Source organism: Suricata suricatta, chromosome 8, assembly GCF_006229205.1.
Source record: "Suricata suricatta isolate VVHF042 chromosome 8, meerkat_22Aug2017_6uvM2_HiC, whole genome shotgun sequence".
In the NCBI taxonomy this organism is placed as follows: domain Eukaryota; kingdom Metazoa; phylum Chordata; class Mammalia; order Carnivora; family Herpestidae; genus Suricata; species Suricata suricatta.
Window position 1 is genome coordinate 134,769,932 of NC_043707.1, and position 25,303 is coordinate 134,795,234.

At 46.3% G+C, this 25,303-nt stretch overlaps 1 protein-coding gene across 5 annotated transcripts in view; it reads right to left on the reverse strand.

Moving 5' to 3' along the window:
- UBE4B (ubiquitination factor E4B) overlaps positions 1 to 25,303 on the reverse strand; it is a 108,740-nt gene that overhangs the window by 58,952 nt on the left and 24,485 nt on the right. For 2 of the 5 annotated variants that reach the window (XM_029950020.1, XM_029950016.1), the window contains exons 2-3: positions 16,500 to 16,686; positions 2,112 to 2,247 (exon numbers count right to left, since the gene is read on the reverse strand). In XM_029950020.1, coding sequence (XP_029805880.1) covers positions 2,112 to 2,247; positions 16,500 to 16,686 — 323 coding nt within the window. Of the gene's footprint in view, positions 1 to 2,111; positions 2,248 to 11,450; positions 11,622 to 16,499; positions 16,687 to 25,303 lie in introns of those variants that run through there. The other 3 variants (XM_029950018.1, XM_029950017.1, XM_029950019.1) reach the window with 3 other exon arrangements.

Consider the following 25,303-nt stretch of genomic DNA (forward strand, 5'->3'; position numbering starts at 1 on the left):
GTTACACGTTCCATCTAACCCACTTTTTGACTTCTCTCCCTTGATACTGTTGCCTATACTGTTACTACTGTTTTATACCACCAGTGTCTGTTTAGATTTACCACATTTATTACTGACTCAGCCTTCCTTCTTGCATCTCAGACATTACTCCTGAGGTCATTTTCCTTCTTCGTCAACTACGTCTGTTAAAAGTTGGGGTCTTCTGGTGGCAGACTATTGGGATGTCTGTGTGTGTTTGTTTTTTGGATCTATAAATGTCTTTATTTCTTGAACTGTGTTTCTCAAAGATTGGTGCACGAGGCCTCACGATTCCCCGTGGACGGTGAGCTTCCCTTCGGCATCTGATGCTACTACTCCACCCTCTGACTTCCGTCATGCAGACTACCGTTCTCTGGTAGACAATCCCTTTTTTTCTCTCTGGCTGCACTAAAGGCCTTTTGTCTGAAATTTTACTACAAAATGTCCAGATACGAATTTCTCTTTGTTTCATCAGTGTGCAAGTTGCTGGGATTTTTCAATCTGAGGACTCATATCATTTATCAACTCTAGATAAATTCTCAGCCGTTTATCTTTTGGATAATGGCTTCCAAACCAGTAGAGAAAACACACGGAAGAAAGCGTGGTGTGGGGAATCGCTCTAAGTCTCTCTATTCTCGCCTTCTGAAATTTCTATTAGATATAGATTGGATCTGTGTCCGTTATAACTCTAAAATATCTTGCGCATTTTTAGCTCTTTCTCTTTGTGGCACACTCTGGGTAACTAACTTCTTCAGCTCTACCATTTGGTTTGTTAATTCTCTCTTTAGCCATGTCTCATCAGCTCTTTAACTCATCAACTCAACTAACTCTCACATTTTCAATTTGAGTTATCTTTTCATTTCTAGACATTCTACTTGGTTCTTTTTCAGATGTGCTTGGTTGTCTTTATAGTTGCTCTCCCCTTACTCATGTCTTCAATTCCCCTTCCAATTTATCTAGAAATACGCATTTTGTATTCTCCAGCTGGTAATTCCCAAAACCAAAAATCTACAGGTGAATAATTCTCCTGTTACTGGTTCTGTTACGTTACTCATGGTGGCTTTCATCTAGCATATTCTGTGATTTCGGACCATGAGCTCATACTTCTTGGCGATTTTTCTAAGGAAATTCTCTGAAGACATGGATGATTTGCATTTGCTTCTGTAAGATGCCCTGAAAGCAGTACAGGCCTGGCTCCATTGCTAGTTCTCGGCTTGATGATCCTCAGGCTGTACAATAGTGTAGCTCTAGGCGCTAAACCCACATGAAGTCACCCGCTGGCCATGAAACTGCAGAGTTGACTTGATTTTTAAAAAATGTATCTACTGAGAGCAAAGGTGGTAAGAACAGAATTGCTTTAACTCTGTGGGCTTGATTTTCTTCGACTCGATCTCTTCCCTGAGAGTGTCGTCCTTTCGGAATTCTCACCTAATGCCAGGTGCTCTCTGACCTGCCTCCTCAGCCCAACCCCATCACGTGCTGAAGCCCCGGTCCAGCGTTTCTCAACCTTTTCCACCTCAGAACACACGCAGAGAATACTACTTGTCTGGCCCGCTGACACAAACCGTGGGAGCTGCCTCAGGGCAGAGGAGACGGGTCCTCTGCCCCAGGAATAAAGGAACCGATACCCAGTCACTCAGTCACTCTAGTACCCACTCAGGGCACACGTACAGCACAGGGACACCCCACTCTAGGACATCCTGACCCTTGTGGAGCTCCTAAGGTATCTGACTTCCCCGTGTGTACCCTTCCAAACTTTTAAATTTCACTAATCAGTGAAAACCTGGAAGAAATTCTTAGGGACTGACATCTGCTTGCCAACATGATATATACAAAATAAGAACACTAGAAAACATCGTTCAAAAACTTTTTTTGCCAGTTACACCATTATTTCATAAGAGACATTTCCATATAGAAAACAAAACAACTTATGAAGAACATTTCAGAATAATACAGAGACTCAGTCGCCTCAGAGATCTCACCCCAGTTTGCTAAGGACTTTCATGAACCTCCGGGTGGACTAGAGACGGAAGTGACTGAGTCGTTCCCTTTTCATGAATCCCACAGCGTACTGGACACCTGACTTGCTTTACCTTTTTTCACAAGAAACGCCGTCGATATCCATGCTCTGGGAGCGGGACAGGGACTGAGACTGGGTCTCCAGGCTGTTGGAGGGCGAGCTGCTGAGAGAGCTGACTCCTTCACTGCTCTGGCTGCGGTGAGCTGCTCCTAACCGGAAGAGACACGAGAGGCTTACGCGTCCTGCGAAGTCACGGTAAAGCCACTTGTAACGGCAGCAGCGGACGTACATAACCGGCAACCGCACCAGCACGACAGTCAGAGAACGAGGATTCTCTACGAGGAGACCATGCTAACTGGTAATGTTAAAGTCACAGAAACGTTAGCAAGAAATCACAGGGCACCCCTACACGCCATCTGAGGTCAGGACAGAGCTACATCTTACAACTGAAAGGGACTTGTCGTTTTTTCTTTCACCAATTCAAATCGGTCTGCGAATACGAATTAGCTACCATGACTGATCAGAAAAAAAATCCTTGAAATATACCAGAAATAAGAAAAATTAATAAATGGCTACAGAAATACACAGATGGACAGATGTGTGATAAAGCAAATACACCAAAATGCTAATGGCAGGCGCGAGATGGCAGGTACACAGGTGTTCGTTGCAAAAGTCTTTCAGCTCTGCTGTATGCTTGCGATTTGTGTGAGAAAATGCTGACTGTGCACAGATAGAGCCGTCAGTGATCAATGTCCTGAAATACAGGTCAGTTCACTCACTGGCTGAACGTCTCATCTGATGACTGGGAAAATGGGAAATGCTGACACTGCCCTCGCCTTCACAGAGCCCACAGAGCGGCGAGCCACAGCCCTGGGCGCAGGGCAGGCTGTTTCCTGTCTGTGTCTTTAGGACCATGTTTATCCCATAGAATTAAAAAAAAATACTTTACAAATATCTTTTCACAAAAAAGTTTTACCCAGCCATTTGCAAGTTCTTTAAAAAATATATACCGATGTTGCTGAAAGGAAAATCAGACTCACGTTAAAAAAAGGAAACAAAAAAACCTGTGTTGCCATGCGTAGCTAAAACAACGCTATGGATAAACTTTAACCCTCCCAGCATTTCAAGAAATGCCGTGGCTCTCCTGCATCTCTCTCACGAAAGACCACGAAACATTCACCCATTCTTGATAGCAGGCTTTCACGTGTGTCCGTTTATTAAAGCATCTACAGGACTCATGAAAGCAAAAAGGCACTGAATCCTCACTGTTTCTAAGTAGACTTGAGAAAAATACAGAAAACATCTAATGTGGCAAGAATTCTGAAACGAGCTCGGAGAAGACAGTAAAACTTTAAATTCAGGAATTCTAGAATGTAACCCAAAGTAAGTTCTCAGTAACCATTTACTGAAGATCACAAAATAGTCATCCATTCCTGATGGCTAGGTTCATGACGCCGATCACAAGGAATGGTCTACCTTTTTTAAATAAAATCAATAAATAATAAAGTTCAACAACTTTTATGGAGTACCAGTTAAGCAGCTTTAAAATTTCGATCTTATAAAACCAGTCCTAAAATTAAACTAAGTTGTTAAAAAAACCTGTGTTTGTAACAAGCACTCTGTGATATATACTAAGTGTACAATAACCCTACTGTAATACAGGGCCAGAGGGACCATACAGTGCAGGATACTGTGGTTCCAATATTTTTATAAAACATCAAGTATATCATCTGAACTCTTCTTTTCCTGAACCCTCACCACGGGGATCCAGCGGGGCAGTCCCCCCAGAATTTCCTACGTGCTGCAGTGTTCCTTGGTCTGTAGACACCATCCTGACTTTGGAGTGACCCCACTGCTTTCTTTTTTTTTTTTTAATTTTTATTATAGTTTATTTATTTTTGAGACAAGAGAGAGACAGAGCACGAGTGGGAGAGGGGCAGAGAGACAGGGAGACACAGAATCTGAAGCAGGCTCCAGGCTCTGAGCTGTCAGCACAGAACCTGATGCGGGGCTTGAATCCATGAACTGCGAGATCATAACCTGAGCCAAAGTCGGAAGCTTAACCGACTCAGCCACCTAGGCACCCCTCCATTGCTTTCTTATACTTAAAGAACGAATGGTGTCTTTGAATTTAGAAGCCATATAAATTAAATATTGTGGGTAAAGCCAAATCAAGCAACGATACAAAATATTGCTTTGTTTCCAAACCACACACAAGCTTCTGTGGCCCTCACTCTGTACCATCCCTAACTTGGGAAATCGCTGTCAGGAAGCCAAATGTCAAGGAATGGGAGACACCCCCCCCTACTTCTTCATCTCCATAAGGGCAGATGTTGAAGAATTAAAACAGATATAATCTCCGATTCTCTTTTACAAGATTTAAAAATTTTAAGCAATTCTTCAGAAAATGAGGCTGTGTAAATAAGCCTTGGATGCTTTATAAAATATGAACTACAAACTTGCAAGATGGCAGCTTTCCAAACTTTTATTACTCATCAGAGCTTATTAAAGGTAAATTTACTTTCTGTGTTAGAAGGCCGTCATTTTAAAGGAAATAAGGAGGGTTTTGTTTCTCTAAGATTTTCCTCCCAAAAATGTAGTATTTCCTGAATGCTATTCCCTTTCAGGTATAAACGAGACCAAATGCCTATTTAAGCTGTAACACTAGATCTAGTCCAGTATTTTACACACACACACACACACACACACACACACACACAGAGGCTTGCTAAATTAGAGTATAAGAAGAACAGAATTGCCAGAAGGGACCTTAACGTCCCGATAAAGCTATTAAAAAGGTGTGCGTGTGGTGGGGGGTGACTTTACGATCTTGGCCAATCTTCTTTTAAGGATGAGAATACGGAGATCTGGGAAGTCTAAGAACTTCCCTTAGCAAGTCGGACACAGAGGCAAGATAAAACACATGTCTCTTGGCTCCAAAGAAAATGCTATTTCCTCTACCCCAAACTGCTGAACAATTTTTTGATCACAGCTATTTTAAATCAAAGCTGTAGGTTTCTAGATTCTAACATTATAAAAGGTGGAGCACCTGGGTGGCTCAGTCAGTTAAATGTTCGACTTTGGCTCAGGTCATGATCTCAAGGCTCGTGGGTTCGAACCCCACGTTAGACTTTGTGCTGACAGCTCACAGCCTGGAACCTGCTTCAGATTCTGTGTCTCCCCCTCTCTCTGCCCCTCCCCCGCTTGCTTGGCTGCTCTTTCTCTCTCTCTCTCAAAAATAAACATTAGAATAAATACATAGAATTGTAACACAAAAACTTCAAAAGATATTAGTGCTATAAAAAAAATCATTCCTTCTACTACTTATCAAAATTCTAAAACTTATTTACATAGATCTTGACAATGAACTAAGCTAAAAGGTTAACCTTCATGGAAAATACAAAGTACACCAGTACTTTCTTTGGCCAATACCAAACTCACCCCCTCAATACTACTTATAATGAACGTATTCTACTCCATAAAACTGACTCATACATTCAGTCAGCAGCTAGGTTCCTGGTGAAAACATTCTGTCCTTGTGAATAAACGCAAATAAGATGAAATTTCAAACCTGTAAAGGATTATAGTGGTATTTAAAATATCGAGACAAGAAAACCAACAACTCAAATTAGAAAAATGCTTTGCTCTTCTTATGTATGAGACAGTGTATTCTTTCCCTTAGTGTCAAAAGGGTAGATCATGCCAAGCATCACACATCCGGAATCAAAATATCGTGAGCGCTCCTTGGAGAAACGGCTGCGTCCAGGGCTCGTACAGAGCAGAGTCAGGATGAGCCTGGAGCATCCGACAGGGCCGGCCAGCCAGCGCTCAAAAACAAGAACACCAAAAGACGACTGTGTCAACCAGAGCCGTCAACCCGAAAGAGCCCCTAGTGGCCAAAGCTAGAACAATTTGTGTAAAATAGTGAGATAAAAATAAATAATATAGTAATTTGAATTGTAACTCAAAGTACAAAATAAATGTGCATGAGTTCATACTGATATGAGCATTAAATAAATAATGGGAGAAGGGGCGAGTGTCCCTTACAGAAGAATTCCACATGACATATCTCTGTGTAGAGACTCCCCACTCCAGAAGGTAAGGCTTAACTCCCACTGCTTGGGTGAGGTAGGCTGGACTTAAGAACTCAATACTGAAGAACTGAGTCTGGGAAGGGAAAAAAAATTGTAGCTTCACCGTAGAGAGACCTGGCAAACCACAGCTTAGCTCGGTGGTGACGGTTAACATGACCAGCAGTGCGGCATGCACAGTGTGCACTCCGGACGGGAAGTGAGGGGAAGGGCCCTCTGCCTGTGTGTTCCTCTCCCCCTACAACCCCGGACCCCAGGCTCGTCACGAGAAAAACACTAGACAAAGCCGAATTAAGAGACATTCTATACAATGGTTCTTCAATATTGTCAAGAAAATGAAAAACACAGAAAGACTGAGATACCATCATAGACCAAAGGAGATTCATCTTTAGTTTGGTTAACAGTAGTATGCCAGGCACCTGGGTGGCTCCGTCGGTTAATATGACTTCGGCTCAGGTCATGATCTCACGGTTCGTGGGGTTGAGCCCCACGTTGGGCTCTGTGCTGACAGCTAGCTCAGAGCCTAGAGCCTGGCTTTGGATTCTATGTGTCTCTCTCTCTCTGACCCTCCCCTGCTCACGCTCGCTCGCTCTCAAAAATAAATAAAAACATTTAAAACAATTTTTTAACTTAAAAAAAGCAGTAGTACACCAAAGATTTTTATGGTTTTGGGTCTCACATGGTTCTTCATGTATTACAGATATTAGCCACTTATCAGATGTGTAATTTGGAAATTTTTTCTCCCATTCTGTACATTGTCTTTTGATTTTGTTGATGGTTTTCCTTTGCTGTACAGAAGCTTTTCATTTTGATATGGTCCTATTTGTTCATTTTTGCTTTTGTCGTCTTTGCTTTTTGGAATCAGACCCAAAAAACCAGTGCCAAGATGGACGTCGAGGTACTTACTATAAGCCTATGTTTTCTGCTGGGAGTTTCACGGTTTCTGGTCTTACAGTCAAGTCTTTATCCATTTTGAGCTACTTCCTATGGGTGGTGTTAAGACAGTTTCATTCTGTCGCATGTGGCTGTCCCTTTCCTGAAGAGACTGTCCACACTGTACATTCTTGTCTCCTCTGCTGTAAATTAATCGATTATATATGGGTGGTCTATTTCTGGGCTCTCTATTCTGTTGCATTTACCTATGTGACTGTTTTTATGCCAGGCCAGACAATTTTGATTACTGCAGCTTTGTAACAGCTTGAAATCAGGTAGCGGGAGGCCTCCAGCTTTGTTCTTCTTTCTCAGGACGGTTTTGGCTATTTGAGGTCTTTTGTGGTTCTGTGTAAATTTTAGGATTGTTCTATTTCTGTGAAAATGCCGCTGGAATTTTCAGAGGGATTGCACTGAATCGACAGACTGCCTTAGCTTGGTGTGGACATTCTATCAAGATTAATTTTCAATCCACCAGCAAAGAAGACCTTTCCATTTATCTGTGTCTTTTTAAAATTCTTTCATCAACACCTTGTAGATTTCAGTGTATACATCTTCCACCTCCTTGGTTAAATTTATCCCTTGATAATTTGCTCTTTGATGCAATTGCAAATGGGATTACTTTATTTCTATTTCCAATAGTCCATTACAAGTGTATGGAACCACAAGAGATTTTTGTGTATTGATTTTTTTTATCCTGCAGTTTTACCGAATTCATTATCAGTTTTCACAGTGTTTGGGTTTTGTACACATAGTATCAAGTCACCTGCAAATAGTGACCGTTTGTTCTACTTCCTTTCCAATCTGGATGCTTTTTTTTTTTGCCTAATTGCTCTGGTCAGGACTTCCAAAACTGTGTTGAACAAAAGCGGCATGAATGGGCAAACTTCTTTTGTTCATAATCTTAGAGGAACAGCTTCTGGGCTTCCACCACTGAGTGCAATGTTAGCTGTGGACTGGCCAAACATGCCTTTTTTATACTGAGGTACCTTCCCTCCATACCCACTTTGTGGAGAGTTTTTATCATAAATGGATATTGAATTTTGTCAAATGCTTATTCTGCAAGCTCACAGGATTTCTATCCTTCATTTTGCCAGTGTGGTGTATCACACGGCTTGGTATGCAGATGTTGAACCCTCCTAGATCCCAGAAATAAATCCCACTTGATCACAGCATATGTACGATCCTTTAACATACTACTGATTTTAGTGAGCTAATGTTTTGTTGAGGGTTTTTGCACCTGTATTCATCACGGATACTGGCTATAATCTTTTTTCGTGGTGTCCTTTCCTGATTTCTTTGGGCACCAGAGCAATGGCTAGTCGCAGAGAATGTTTGGAAGTGTTCCTTCCTCTTCCTCTTTTTTTTTTTTTTTTTTTTTTTTTGGCGGGGGGAAGAGTTTGAGAAGGATTAGTATTAATTCCTTGAGTTCACTAGTGAAGCTATGTCTGGTCCTGGACTTTTGTGCGTTGGGAGATTTCTGATTCCTGACTCAGTCTCCTAACTAGTAATCAGGCTAGTCAGATTTTCTATTTCTTCTTAATTTCGTCTCAAAAGGCTGTATGTCAAAACATTAGTTTTTCTTAAATGCACTCCCTTAGACTCCACTTGGGAGACCGGAGACAGATGGAGAGTAAAACTGCGGGCATACTCCCAAATCAAAAACAGAGAACTACCTCCTGGATACATACCTACTATGAGCTCAACAAATAGAAGAGAATTATAAGCTAGCTTTCTTCAGAGTTTGCAATCTAGTTAGGAAAACAAGACAGATGCGCACAAAATTAAGAACGGCATGTGTGCCACAATTCCCAAGGGTTCTACGTGTCTGGAGTGAGCCTGACGGTTACTGAAACAGGAGCAGGGATGCTCTGAAAACACGACATGGAGTTACATGAAAAGGAGGAGGGCTGGTCCCGGAAGACCTTGAAAGCCCCTGGACTGCAGTATAGTTGTGAACACAGAAACACGGATGACTTCTGAGCAGGTGGCAGGTCTGATCTCATCTACTCCGGCGTCAAGTCCCTCAAGGGACAGGAGCTACATTTTCTGGAAACCACTCTCACACGCCATTTACTTCTGTGCCTTCCCTAGACTTGAAAACACGACCTGAGCAGTGAAAGCAGCAGGGATGGGATGTTCACGCCCCCCCATGTGGGCAGAGCGCTAGTGGAAAGTTTGGAGTCGGATGCAACAGAAGTTCAAGGACCAGGTTAGCCTGAATGAGGAAAGAGGAGGAGAAAAAAGGGATCAAGCCCAGGTCGAAACAAGTTGATTCCCAGAGCTATGCACCTCTCACTTGGAAAACATCAGACGTTTCCTAGATTCACAAAATAAATTTCATGATCCTGGCAATAATGTTCTATAAATGCAGTCCATTATAATAAAAACACATACAGAACATCCTCCCCTTTTTGGTGGCCAAAATACGTGTAAAATATGACCCCCCTGGGTGGCCAAAAAGGCACCCCAGTGAGATGAAGTGACTGTGCTGCTTCAGGGCACACCCGGCGCAACCAGAGCAAACCGATTTCAACACCGCAGGGAGCCTCCCGAGCCCGGGCAGGGGGGGGAGGGGGGGGCACGACAGCCTCTGCCCTTGGGACTTGTGCCTGAGCCTCTGCCTCCAGCTGGCTTCCCAACGACCCTCCAGCTCGCTTCCCAATGACCCTCCAGCTCTCCTGCACTCTCCCCCCCACCCCGCCCCCAAGCTACAGACCAAGTGGAAACAATGGGACTTCTTTCTGAAGAGGAAAAAAAAAGATTTAAATACCGAAATAGCAATCAATGATAGAACAAAAGGTTATAATCTTGTCATTGCTAATAGCGTTCTTAGCCAAAGACCATTTATTACAAAAGCACAATTCTGATTTTATGGAAATGTCTACAAACCTACCGCTAGTTAATAACGAAGTTCTGTATCGAAATCAGAGAAGGAAATTGAAGGGTAACTGTAGGCGACTGCCCCGTCCTCGGCATCAATCATCACCAAGCCCATTTCTGCCCCAGGACCTTTGCATCTGTTGTGCCTTCTGTTAGAAAAGAAGGCCCAACAGAGAACCACTTGGTTTGCATCCTGGCTTCATTCAGGCTTCTGTTGAAATGTCATCTTCTTAATGAGGCCTACAGTCGGCTCTCTAACTTAAAACAGCAAGGCCTTCCTTCCCTACCCATACCCACCCCCGACATAATTCCCTATTTTCTCCACAGTAATTCTCACCACCTGACAGATCTTATGGTTTTTAAAAGCTGTTTGTCTTCTCTCACCAGACTATAAACAATGTGACCTAGAACAGAACCTAACAAACATGACAGGATTTAAATGCAAAGCTATTAAATAAAGGCTGCATCACAACAGATACAAACCAAAACGTGAAACAGGTAATAAAACATAATAAAAACATGTCAGGCAAATTGGGAGGGTTCAGAATAACAACTATAGTGCGATATGGAAGGATGGTGCCTATTTTCAAGAGTAATAATGCGGGGGTGGGGGGGCCTAGGCGGGGGCATTATTTAAGTTCCACACCCACCGTGGGGCTTGAACTCATGACCCTGAGACCAAAAGTCGCATACTCTACTGTCTGAGCCCGCCAGGTGCCCCATCCTGTTGGCTTGTTTTTAAGGCAGAATTTTCAGTCAGATAAAATTGTTTCATTTGTATGAAATTCTCCCAAAAGCCTGACCACCTCGGAGCGGGGAGCGGGAGGCAGAGCGTGGCTGTGGCCGCGCCACCACGGACATCTCCGCACGAGGACCCCTGCCCCGGCTGCACGCCCCTACGGGGGAGGCCTGACCGCCCCTGCCTGCGCCCCAGCTCCTACCGCCGTGCCTCGCAAACGGAAGGCCGCCAACAAGTGCTCAGAGGCATCGGTGGGAACGGGACAAGGACCATCTTCAAACAGAGGAAGAATTTAGGTTAAATTCTGACTGAGTACATTGAAGACTAGCGGTCAGAGGACACGGCTTCCGTGTTTCTGACCCAAACCCTGGAACCAGCCCAGAGGCCAAACACAGCCCTCGGCATCTCACTCCCTCCAAACAGGCTCCAGAGCAGGGGTTCCTTCCAGAGATGGAGACGGGAGCCAGGGGGCCAAAAATATAGCAGCTGTTAACACGAAGCACATAAATGACTATGTCAAAAATCCTTAAAAATATTGTGAGAACTGTAGTTCTGTATAACTAGTTTCCTTTGTAATCTTCTGTTTTATTACATATTTACTGTTTAAACACTCGGAGAAGCAAACAGAGGCTCCACGGCTTGCCAAACTCATAGAAGGACAACATTCATTTGAGAACTCCAGCTCCGCAGGGGAGGAAAGGCCCCAGAGAACCTGGTCCCCCAGACCTAATCATCCTGTCAAGATAAAGCCAGATGATAAAGGACTCACTGGGAGACTCTTGTGCAAGAACGGCCGCGTCTTCGGAGAGGTCGGGGCAGCCGGGAAGGGGGAGGCTCTCCCTGGATAGATCCGAGATGTCTGAGGGGCAGACATCAGAGGGAACAGACGGAAGAGAAGTAAGATTTCACAACAAGACTGTAAAATAAACATCATCCCGAGGTTAAGAATTTCTGAAGGCTGGGCGAAACGTCCAAGGATGGGGGAAGGAGCTAAGAAAACCAGTTTGTCCTCCCAGGAACTGAGTAAGCACAGATTTGTAACAGGAAATGAAAGAACACCTTCTCCCCTCTCAGATGTAAGTTCTTCCAGGAAAGAAACTGAGCCTCGCTCAGCGTCACGTTCCCACGACCTACTGCCAGGTCTGGCGTGCGGGAAGCCCTAAATAAACGTCGGTGAACTGAAACGTACAAGCAACAGAATCAACGATGGCTGTAAAAAAAAAAGTGGCAATTAGCTGTAGGAAAAATACTGCCCATACTCACAAAGTTTTAAGACAGGCAAAAGCAACGTCATATTAATAGTGCAGTAAAAAAAAGTCTGAGCATGACGAATGCAAAATTCTGAACAGCAGTGACCTGCTGGCATGGGGGAGAGGGGCGGAGAGCCAGAGATTCCGTCAGGGGTTCAAGGTGTTACTATGTCCCACAGATGTTATCTATCGTGTATGTCCACAATATTCTATAGTAAGCTTTCTGGTAAAATTTTAGAAAATAATTGCCTCATAGATTTTTAAAATTCTGCTCCGAGGGCCAGGAAAAGCAAAGAGACAGACTAAAGTGGGTCACAGTGAAAGACTCATGTTAGTATATGTTCTCTAAATAGAACTCAAGAGGCTCCTGGCACCTGGCTGGCTATGTCGGTGGGGTGTGCGACGCTTGATCTCGGGGTCCTAAGTTCGAGCTCCACGTTGGATGTAGAGATTTTTTTTTAAGTCAATTTAATCAGCCAATCAAGCAATCAATCAATCAATCACGCTTAAGTCTTATTTTGTGTCTAACATTCCCCCCCCAAACTACTTTTTCATTCATTTACTTGCTTAACTAGTGGCACTAACAGAGTACCTACTATGCGCCAGCGTGGGTCTGGGGACAAGGGAATGAACAGCACTCCCTTGATGAGGTCCCTGCTCTCACCTTATGTCCTAAAGGGAGGAGGGAGGCACCTGGGTGACCCAGTCGGCTGACTCATAATCTCACAGTTTGTGAGTTCGAGCCCCACATCAGGCTCTCTGCTGTTGGCGCAGAGCCCACCTTGGATCCTCGGTCCCCCTCTCTCTGCCCCTCCCCTACTGGTGCTCTCTCTTTCAAAAATAAATGTACAAAAAAAAATAATAAATGTACATTAAAAAATAAAATAAAAAAATAAAGGGAGGAGGGGATGGTGATTAAAGAAGTCCGTAAGTGGTATTTCCGCTGGGAAGCGGCGTCTCTGCAGGAGTATCAAGGTAAGATGAGGTCGCACTGGATTTGAGCGGTCCATTCCTCCAGTAATCGGTGTCCTCACAGGAAGGGGGCGACTCGGACACAGATACGCACAGAGGCGTGGCCGCGAAAAGACAGAGGCCACTGCGGTGGTGCTGCCTCGAGCCAAGAAACACCAAGGATGGCCAGCAACCGACGGAAGCTAAGGGGCAAGGCTCTTCATCAGAGCCTTCCGCGGAGGCACGGCCCTGCCAACACCTTGACTTTCAACCTCTACCCCCCGGAACTGCGAGAGAGTCTTGCGAAACTGGCATGGCGGCCCGAGGAACTGAACACAGAAGCAGGCGGTGCTGCGGGAAGCCGGGCCCACAGACGGAGGAGCGGCTTGCGGACCCGCCAGCGCCCCCAGCCCATGATCCAGCTCTGGCAGCGAGAGCGTCTCCACTCCGAGGCCGCCTAGGCACCGCCATGTCACTCCTCCTCTCCACGGGGGTCGGATCTGTCACAAAGCACTCCCCGATTCTGGAACAGAAGTCTCTTCTTCCTATCCAGTGGACAATAAGTCTACCCACTGCCCCCCCCCTCCGTCTACCATCAAGGACCCCAGAAAACAAGCACCAGCCATTGTCTTCCTCGTGGCAGCTTTTCACATGTTTTTAGTGGAACACTATCATGTCCTCTAGAGATTTTCTCTTAAGTTATACATGCCTATACCATTTGGGTCATTTTCTCTTGTGAACCACTTAATAATCCAAATGATTAACAGATTAAACGTGCCAGGCCCTGGGATACAGCAGTCACTAGAATGGATGCAAGTCCCTGGCCTGCGAAGCTTACGCTATAGCAGGGGAAACAGAGAAAACAGGGTGAGCAAGTCACACACGTGCTACGTCAGCTGGTGACAAAAGCTTAAAGAAAAAGTCACCCAGGTCAGATGGAGGCAGATGGGATTGTGAGTCTGAGCCCACACCAGGGGCGGAGTTTACTTAAGAATGAAATCGTCAAGGGCGACTCGGTGGCTCGGTTGGTGAAGCATCTGACTTCGGCTCAGGTTGTGATCTCTCAGTCTGTGAGTTCGAGCCCCGCATCTGGCTCTGTGCTGACAGCTCAGAGCCTGGAGGCTGCTTTCAGATTCTGTGTCTCCCTCTCACTCTGACTCTCCCGTTTGAGTGTGTGCTCTCTCTCTCTCTCAAAAATAAATAAACATTAAAAAAAAAAACCTTTAGGAGTTCCTGGGTGGCTCAGTCAGTTGAGCATCTGACTCTTAACTTGGGCTTAGGTCATGATCTCACGGTTTGTGGGTTCAAGCCCCACGTGGGAGATTATCTCTCTTCTTCTGCCCCTCCCTTGCCTGTGTTCCCTTTCTTCCAAAATAAATAAATACCTTAATAAGAATAAAAATAAAATCTTAAAAAAGCAAAACCAGGAGCATGGCTTAACCCAGGAAGTAAGACAAAATGAGAGAGGGGAGTGACAGTGAGTGATTGTGGATGTAAACAGGGCCGGAGAGGCATGGGGACACCAGGGGAGGGAGAAGGGAAGACGGTGGGACAGAGAGGGTGAGCCAGGAAGCTGAAGGTGGCGTTCAGGAAGTCACTGAGATGGAAAGATCGAGAGTGTGACCACGGCACGGAGAGGCTGATGTCGGATGAATACCAGGTTACTAGGGAAAGCAGCTCACAAGAGTGCGCGGGCAGAGTCCTGGAAGGGGGTCCCTGTAGCTGCTGAGGTCACCACACCAGGACATGGCTGCTGGGGAAAGGGGCAGTGGACCGAACGGGGCTGGGAGAGCAGGTTCAGAGTCCAGCTGTGACAAGGACAGGAGTGGGGAACACAGTCTACGGACACAAGGTTCAAATCGATGTGTTCTTAAGGAGGAGGAAACGCGGTCGGGAAGAAGTGAGGAAGAGCGTAAATCCAGCAAGAGCACTAAAGGGAAAGACGGTCCACAGGGAGGACTCTGCCGGGGACGGACCGTGAGGATTTGGGAACGGGGGTTGCGGCGGGAAAGGTGACCGCAACAAGCCGTGTGGAGACTGAGAGGTAAGGGACCCGGAGACCAGGCGGCTGACAGAAGCTGACGGGGCACGTGCTGAGAGGGTCCTGGGGGTCCCAGAAGGACAGGGTGCTGTGACCAGGAGCACACGGGCTCGGTCTCCGGCCTGACCGCCGCTGGGCCGGCGTGACCTGAAGCCCCTCCCCAGCCCGCCAGCTCTCCCCGGACAGCCGCCAGCATCCCGGGGGGACCTGGTCGTGGTGGAGCCAACAGCGCTGTTGGTGGCACCGTTCCAAGGAAAGGGTAAAAACCCAGCCGGAATCCTGAGCCCGTCCTGTCCCTACCGGAAGACAGTCCCAGCTTCCCAAAGGTGTACAGAGGCGCTACTTCAGGCAAAGGCACAGCTTGTTACTAAGGATTTGGCCTGAGCCTCTCTCACTTTTATAATCAACCGCAGGCAGCACGCGCATCTACGTTTACCTGGGAACGGTCTTTATCATGTCTGTCAAGAGTAATAATTACTGAAACTGCAAATACACTTTTTGTAATTTTTTAAACGTTTATTTTTGAGAGAGACAGAGACAGAGCGCAAGCAGAGGGGCAGAGAGAGAGGGAGACACAGAATTGGAAGCAGAATCCAGGCTCTGAGCGGTCAGCACAGAGCTCGACGCGGGGCTCCACCCACGTACTGGGAGATCATGACATGCACCAAAGTCAGACACTTAACCGACCGAGCCCCCCAGGTGCCCCTCTGCAAATACTTTTCGTTGAAGAGTTACCTAGTTCAGAAAGACAAATCTTGTGGATGGCAACTAAGAGAGAGTGCATTAAATACAGAAATAACAATCATATTAAATTATTCAATGACGTGATGACGAATCTGGGTCTGAATGCACCTGTTTTTTCAAATGAGAATCCTAAGTAATTATAATAATTATAATGTTAGTAATTCTCACGTTGGATAGAAAAGTTCACTTGACAAAGATATTTTCAAATACACTGAAGGAGTCAGTATCGTTGTTTCCCAACAAAGACATACCTGGATATCAACGATGAGCCCATTAATTATAAAGAAAGAGATTTTCACAACAGTTAAGTAAGTGTCAATGAGAGAGGTATAAACATCGCATCAGGTGAGCTCTGATACCCCCCAAATCCAAAGATTTGGGTTCTATGACAACGTAAAACGAAAGCACGGAAATCCGTAATTAGAGGCCTGTTATATTGCCCGTTAGTTCAATCTCGCCTTTTCAGATGGTTTTTATCATGGAAGGAAAGCATCAGCCAAACTCACAAAATCAGCTGAGCCAAGTTAAGTCTCACTCACTTTACCAGCCGAGATGAAGACCGGGTCCTGTTTGAAACAAAGGAGAAAAGTTACGGAAAGGAAAACGATTAGTGTGAACAGACCACCGTCGACATGAACGGCGATGAACGAACACGACATGAGGAGGCTGATCTTTAAACGGCCGCGTGCAGGGTTCTGAGCAGCTGCCGTCCGCTCTTCCCGCTTGTGGAGACGCTGTCCAGCCTCACCCTGTTGTGAGAAGGTCACAGCCACGGGAAGCTTCACAGACAGCTAGGACGAACATCAACATGTCCCGGGGGTGAAAGGCTTACCTGATGCACCTATTGGGGAGGTAGCTGGGGTCATGTTGTGGACATTGAGACCAAGACTCTGGGAGGGGCCCGGGGCTGACGCTGCTATGGGAGGTCCCAGCGGGTTCTCTCTCTGGGGGGAGGTGAGCGGGGTGGTCGGCTGGGAGGTCTGTCCACCAGCAAGTCGTGCGAGGCGCCTCCGTCGGATCTACAACATGAGGCCAGAAAAGACCTTCTGTAACTCAACTGCGGAAAACACAACTCTGCCCAGAAGAACACCATCAGCATTATCAATAGCCACCGAAAACCCGCGCTTGGGCTTAACTCCTAGCTATGCCTGGGAAAAAAGGACCCGCCCGAGGCAGCAATGACTTGGCATGCGGGCACTCGCCTCGTATTGCCCTACCGCCCCTGCTTGTCACACCCCTGACTGTGCCGTGAGCAGACTACACTTCTAAACACGCTGAAGCTCGTTATTTTAATAAAACTATGCAACTTGGTCATTTTTAAAAGGTGAGATTTTAAAGAAATACCCAATGAGATTCACTAAAACCAAAGTTTCAAAAGTGACAAACGTTGCACTAGGACACCAATTTTACCATCGCTTTCAGCAGCAAAGTGATTTGATTCCTCTCACTACTTAATCGCACGCAAAATATCACCAGCGCCTCTTCCTTATAACACTCCTCCAGGGTTAGCAAGTGATTACTGGTCTCTACCACAAAATCCCAGTGGATCACAGAAACGTTCCCCTCACATGTTGACGACGGTCATTTGTTTACAGCCAGGCAATGACCTCTCACTGGCCACCTGCTGTCCCCGGCAGTGAGGACGTCTAACTACCGTGGATAAGGCTTCTGGCTCTGAGTAGCCATGAAAGAAGCAAACCAATGAGGCGGCTCATGCTCGTTCTGTTAGAGGTAAGGAAGACGAAAATGTTAACCTATGACAAATGCTAACTTAATCTGAACCAAGAACCTGTCACTCCAACCCTGCAGAAAAGCTGCCCCTTTTACCGTTCAGACAACTGAGAACATCCTGGTTCTTGACCCCAAATCCGAGAAGCCCCCTCCCGTGCCCCTGCTGCAGATATTTCCCTCAATGACCTAACACACAGTCCTGAGGTTTGGTTGTTCATCTGCCTACTGCACTAGAATAAATCCCTTGAGGGAAAGATTAGCTCTTAATTATTGAAAATAAGCTTTGAAAAAAATAAGCACTGATGTGGCACTTTAACTCCTAGCAATGTTCTCAACACTTCATAAATCTACACTCATTGAATCCTCTTGATGAGCCTTCGTGGGTACTTAGGCCAGTTTTACAGATGAGCACCGGGGTTAGATATTCATAAGGGGTGGAGCTGGAATTCGGACCTATTCAGCGGCTCCAGCGCCTTCGCTCTTACCAGCAATCCAGCCGTCGGGGACTCGGGGGGTCTCCAGGACCCTCGCAGAGGCTATGTGAGGCCCAATATCACTAAGACATCTGCCTCGTCCAGCCCGCTCTCAGGCGCGCGGTGGGGTTTTCCGGAGGACGCACGGCACGGGGTGTCGCAACAAATTAAGTAAAGGAGTCGGCCCGAGAATTCAGCCGTATTCGAGTAAGTCAGACATTAAAAAGCCCCGAAAAAGTCACTCTTCTTACTATATTTGTTTTGGAAAATGTAGCCGTTTTCATTAAGAACACGTTATTTAGGGGCGCCTGGGTGGCTCAGTCGGCTGAGCATCTGACTCTTGGTTTCAGTTCGGGTCATGATCCCAGGATTGTGGGATGGAGCCCTGCCTCAGAGCAGAGCCTGCGGAAGATTCTCGCTCCCTCTACCCCCACCCCACGCGTGATCTCACTCTCTCTCTCTCTCTCTCTCTCTCTCTCTCTCTCAAATTAAAAAAAAATAGTTTGGGGCGCCTGGGTGGCTCAGTCGGTTAAGTTTCCGACTTCGGCTCAGGTCAGATCTCACGTTCGTGGGTTCGAGCCCCGCGTCGGGCTCTGTGCTGACAGCTAGCTCAGAGCCCGGAGCCTGCTTCCAGTTCTGTGTCTCCTTCTCTCTCTGTGCCTCCCCCTCTCATGCTCAGTCTCTCTCTGTATCAAAAATAAATAAAACATTAAAAAAAATAGTTCTATGAACATACAATGTTATGTCTTTTATTAACGTATGTTTTTCACTTTCTCACTTATTTCTCCCACGACAAACATCAAAGAATACAACCCACCCAAACAAAACCTCTTGGAGGTTTCGACAGTTTACAAGCACGCAAAGGAGTCCTGAGACCGAGCCTCTGGCCGGCAGACGGCCCCTTCTCTCATTCGTCCTGATCTCCCTACACTCGGGCACAGCACTCGGTCTGTAACGGGCGCTCGGGGCTCCCTGACCTGAACGGAGACCAGTGAAGGTCGTCGCGAATCACCCAGGGGAGAACTGGTTTGGAGACGAAAAAGTCACTGGAAGAAATCACGCTCAAGACCACTTACCTGGGGCGCCGGGTGGGGAAAGCGGACCAGAAACTCCCTCCCCAACCTGTTCCCGATCCGACGACTCACGCCAGAGCCCTGGGATCTGTGCTCCCTGCTTCCTCGCTCCCCCTCATCTCCTCCAACACCCATTTATCACCAAACTCTGCTTTCTCTACCTGGGTGCACCCTCTCGCTCAGCTCCTCTGCCCCCACCCCATCCAGGCCAGCACCCTCTCTCCCCAGACCTCTGCGAGACGTCCTCATCGATCTACCCGGCCTGGTAAAGGCACAGGCGCCCTATCCCTCTCTTTAAACGTCTTCAAAGCTTTAGATTTCTGAAAGGCAAATCGAACCACAATGAGGTAACACTTCATACCCATGAAGACGGCTACCAGCAAGAAACCATAAAATCAGCAAGTTAGTGACGACATGGAGAACGTGGAACCCTCTGCAATGGCGGCGGGAAGGTCAAGGGGAGCGGCACCATTTTAAACAGTTCGGTGGTTTCTCAAAATAGTCCAAACAGAATTACCACACAACCCAGTTAAGTCCACTCCTAGGAAATGCACAAACCAGCTGACGCAGGGGCGCAAACAGCTGTTTGTTCACCCGTGTTCACAGCGCTCGTGTGTAAGCGCTAACACGGGGAAGCAGCCCAAGCGTCCACCGGTAGATACACGGATAAACAAAACGTGGCACAGTCAAGCAACGGAATATTATCCAGCCTTAAAAAGGAAGGACATTCTGACCCGTGCTACAACACGGACGCACCCTGAGGACATTCGCTAAGTGGACTAAGCCAGCCACGAAAAGACAAAGACCCTAGGATTCCACTCACATAAGGTATCTAGAGCAGTCAAGTTCATAGAGACAGAGAGCAGAATGGCGGCAGTCAAGGGCCAGGGCGATTTAGAAACTCTTAAGTAGAGAGTCGAACCCTAAGAGATAAGATAGCACGTTAGCCGATTTCCTCCTACAATCTATTCCCACAGCAATCACAGGAGTTCTTTAAAAACACAAACCACTCTCTCCTGCTCAAACCGTCCAATGGCTTCCCACTGCACTTGGAATAAAAACCAAGTCCTCACCGTGTTCCAAGGAGCCATCGGCTGCCTCTCCGGGTTCCGGCAGGCCACGCCAGGTGGCAACACCCCACCACACCTGCCCTAACCCTCCAACAGTCCCTAAAACATCTTAAGCTCTAGCTTGCCTTCAGCCACTTGCAATTCCTTAAGCCCAGAAGCAATTTTTCTAATTCTTGGCCTGGCCGGTTCTTTCCTCTCGCTTCCGTTCTCCACTTACACGTCACCTCCTCCTCCAGGGCTTCCCTGATCGCTGTATCTGGCACCCTCCTCCCCTCCACGCTCTCGGACACTGCGGCCCTCCAATCGCACGCTTCAGGCACGCCACAGGGGCTATAATTACAGGGTCTGTTTCTTACTTACTGTCTTGCTTAGTATCTGGCTCCCTAGTAGAACGGAAGCTCCACGAGAAAACCACATCTATCTTGTTCACTGGCGCGTCTCCAGCACCGAGCGTAGGGCCAGGCACAGAGCAGCCCTGTACGTACTGAACAATGGGAAAAAGTAACACATGCGATCAAGACAGGCCAAGTATGGAAGCCCCACAGAAGAATGCTTAACTGAATATTCAAAGTCCAGTGTTTCAGGCTTCTGATACTTGGACCTCTTCAGACATCCGCTCACGGAACGAACATTTGTCAAGTACCACAGTGAACTGATCAGTCCCTGCTGCCACGGCACCTGGATTCTAGCAGAGGCCAGGAGAACAAGAGCCAAACGGACAAAAAGGATGCCAGGGGGTTCCGAGCACCCTTAGAGAAGATTTCAGCAGGGGAGGGACAACAGGGCACACCGGGGAGAGGGCGCTGCGAGTTTTACACGAGGTGGATGCAAGGGAACAAGATGAATACCCGTGAACTTGGTACCCATACCGAAAGTGCACAGCAGTGAACTGTCACACAGTGGACACAGGTGTGAATCTGGTGTCGGTTAAAAAGCAAAGATCATCACTAGCACCTGAGAAGCTTGCTCACGCCTCTTTTTTGTTTGTTTGTTTTAGAACGTGTTATAAATGGAATCATGCAGTCGATGCTTTTTTACATCTGGCTTCTTCTGCTCCATATTGTTTGTGAGAATCTTGCAGACTGTTGCATAGGGTACAAGCTCATTCATCTGATTCCGGCATGGATCATGGCCTGAGCCGAAGTTGGACGCCTAACCCAAATGAGCCACCCCGGGGGCCCCACGTTGTAATTTTTAAAAATTACAGGGCGCGTGGGTGGCGCATGGGTGGCTCAGTCGGTTGAGCGTCGGACTTCGGCTCAGGTCATGAGCTCACAGTCTGTGAGTTCGAGCCCCGCATCAGGCTCAGATCCTGGAACCTGTCTTCCGATTCTGTATCTCCCTCTCTCTCTGCCCCCCTTCCCCACTCATGTTCTAGCTCTGTCTCAAAAATGAATAAACATTAAAATATTTTTTTAATTTAAAAATTAATCCTACTTATCCTTCAAGGCCTACAAATGATGCATTCTCTGTGTGGATTCTATGAATTTTTTAAAGTTTTATATGAAAGTGTAATTAAATAAGTAAATCATAATTAAAGTTAAAATACCTCACACAAACCTGTATTCACTGATACTGGAGTTCAAGTAGTATTTTAATTTTTTAAAATATACTTATCTATATACACCAGTGCAATGGAGGGCCTAGTGACAGAAGACTACATTTTCAGGGATACCAGTGTTTGGGGAGATCTGCCTGAAGCTGAGCTGTAAAGTTACCTTAGAGGAAGCTAACTTGGGAGCCCATGCTTGATTTCAAATTCAAGTTCAATCTTTACTACTTACTACCAAGGTAGGATCAAGACAAGCCACTTAACCCCTCTGTGCTTCAGTTTCCACATCTGTACAACGGGTGTGGAAAGAGGAGCCTCCACACAGAGTTGTGAGAAAACCACCACCTGGGCTGTTTTCTACTTCCTTTCTCCTCCGCTCTTATCTGACCTCGGACGTGTGATGTTATTTACGTATTGCTTACTCACCACTCCCCACTCCCCAGCTCTAGGCTTCGGAACACAAGGACTTTTCTCAGGTTTTTCTAAAAGAATACCTGGCACATGGTAGGTGCTCTCTAAATATTTGCGGAGTCAGTAAAAGAAAGAATGAAAAAATACTAGAAAATCCACCGTATATAAGATTTACCATTTAGGAATTAATATTACCATTATTTTGAAAAAGCACACCAACTGTTTTTGGAAAAGAGACAACGCCACATTTAAACCTGGTGCCAGGTTCGGCCTGAGATGTTAAATTTACACGTTCTCCTCGGTGAAACAAACACAGAATAAATGTCCTGACTCACTGCAATAAGGCTTGAAGGAAGGAAGGAAGTTTTCCAAGCAAGATTTCCAACTGTGCCCGTGTTCCCCAGTCCCCACCCCCGGCTCTCCACAAACACAGGTTTAGAAAAGAAGAAGAAAGAAGAATCAGGACTTTGTGAAATGTACTGTGGGCCATGAATGGAGACAGAGGAGGGACACAGGCAGGTCCGTGCAGGACACCAAGTGGCAGGAGATGACGACAAAACCCGTCCTCACCTCCCCCATCTTCCAGACCTTCTGGAAAGAGGAGAAACAGCCACAAAAGGTCCAGAGCTCCGAGCTGTCTGCAGGGGACGCAATGGGGGACAGTGTCCTTTGAGTTATGGTGGCTTTAAACTAGTGTCGCAGCCCGAGGACCCTGGGACTAGACGGGAGACCCCGAGGGACGGCTTTGAGCAGCCGAAGGCATGAAGGCTCCTCTGATTAACCTATTAAGAGATGTGACCTCACTTTTATCACAAACAGCACATCACAACATATGAGACACCAACTAAAAATAGTTCAGCACATCAAAATATCATTCAACTTTTTTCTCTTTGCTTATTACTCTTTGTAACACACAAGACTGGGATCATCTGTTTTATGTTAAAGACAAGTCCTTTTTGAAAGAATTCTGTTTTCCCCGACGTCGCAAAGAGAAAATACCACCAGCACAAAAAAGGAACTTCCAATTCTCCACCGTATGTCCTAAACCACAATTCAGACCCAAACATACAGATCATGAAATCTCGTTTCTCGAGTTTTTCTGGTCTTGACTATTTCAGTTCTCATTTCACAAGTGACGTTAAAATAGGGTTTTCCCCGGAATCGGTCTACCTGATGCATTCCCCTGCCCTCACCGCCCTGATGAGCTAAAAATAGATTCAAAACAGCTACTGTTCAAAACACGAGGGCCGCTGTGGTGGCGGGGGCAGAGGCTCTGCCGGGACGGGCCAGACTCTGCTCCTCTCATTTTTAGTGGGATGGGGGGGGGCTGGGGGTAAATCTCAAAAGCACTGTTTGTTTGTTTTTTTAATTTTTTTTAAGTAGGCTTCATACCCAGTGAGAAGCCCAAAGTGTGGCTTGAACTCACGACCCTGAGATCAAGATCTGAGCTGAGATCAAGAGTCAGACGTCCAACTGACTGAGCCGCCCAAGCACCCCGCAAACGCATTGTTTTAAATATGGCAAACAGTCATTCTACAAAAGCATCTTTCAATACTTGAAGATTAAATTCCAACCTAGAGAGAGAAAGAACGAGCAAGAGTAGTGGTGAAGAGCAGAGGGAGAGAGAGAACCTTAACTCCACTCAGCACCGAGCCCCATGCGGGGCTCAATCCCACAACCCCAGGATCATGACCTGGGCTGAAATCAGGAGTCGGACACTTAACTGACTGAGCCACCCACGTGCCCAGAGATACTTCTTCTTCTGATTATTGCTGGTTTTCTTTGTTCATGCCTGGCCATCTCTAAAACTTGTACAATGCTATGACAATTTCACAATTTGCCTGGATCTAAGCCCAATAGTGTATCTCAAAGGAATGCAATCAAATCTGAACAGAGCTGTGGCTCTGTGATCAAAAATTCACCAGTTGCATTTTAAAAATGCTCTATTTTAGAGGCTCTAAGACAAAAGAATAATTTTTAATAGTATGATAAACACTTACCCGGCCCTTAAACCATGTGCCAGATGCTATTCTAAGGGAGTCCTGAATATAAACCTAGTTAATAATCCAAGGCGATCAATACATCATCTTCCGATTTTACAGATGAAGAAAGCAAACTGAGAGAGGTTAGAGGACTTGCTCAAGGTCACACAGCTAGAAATAAAAGAAGAGAAGTGAACGCAGACGGTGTAGCTGTGGAGCGCACGATGCCAACCGCGGCCCTCGGGTCTTCACAGCAGAAAACCCCTTCCAAGGCTGCAGTGACCTGCACACGGGGGCAGCCTTCCTCCCTGGTGACACAGTCCTTGCTATTATCTGTTACGAATGAATGAATTTGTATGGAGAACGTTATAATTTCAGACACTGTATTCAAACCCCAGCATCAGTGTCAGTGAGCCCCTGCTCTGATGAGTGTGTACACTGGAGCGAAGAGTATTTCCATTTTCCAGAGTGTAGCGAGCACCAGCAAATCAAACAAACAAAAATGACACTTTATGAACATAATCTTGCTGCCCTCAAATTCAGTCCTTTACTGGTTTATTAAGTGCACGTCAGTCACTGTAGCAGGCACCAAAGGTGACGTAACACCCAAGTCCTAATCCCGACCCTCAAGGATTTCCAGACCCACCGAGGAAAGACGGATGAAACCCAACAAGCATGATGCAGCACGAAAGGTCTGCACAGGATACCACGACAGCAGGGAAGACACAGAGGAGGGAGCTCGGCCGCCAGCTCAGTCTGGCACGTCTGTTACTGCTTCATGGGGAGGTTACACACACACACACACACACACACACACGGGCATACACCGGGAACTCAATAATGCTTATCTATCAAAGAAAACGTGTTTTCCCCTTTTTTCTTTTTGGAAACGTGTTTTCCATTCACTTCGATTTCCTGCTCTTAAAAGGAGGAATATTTTTATGTGTATTTTACCACAGGACTTTTTTAATTGAGCTGAAAAAAAATAGGTTGCACAAGAAGACACACAGTAATTCCACTCGGGCATATTCCCATTAAAGGGATATCATTAGTGCAAATTACACATACACGAAAATGGCAATGATACATAATTTCTATTTTTTCCCATCTTCTCCTTTCACATACACAATTTCTTTTGTTTCAATTTTTTTAATGTTTACCTATTTTTGAGAGAGAGGGGGGCAGGCACATGCAAGCAGGGGGTAGGCAGAGAGAAGGGGACAGAGAATCTGAAACGGGCTCTGAGCGGTCAGCACAGAGCCCAATGTGGGACTCGAACTCATGAATCACGAGATCATGACCTGAGCCGAAGTCAGATGCTTAGCCGACTGAACCACCCAGGCA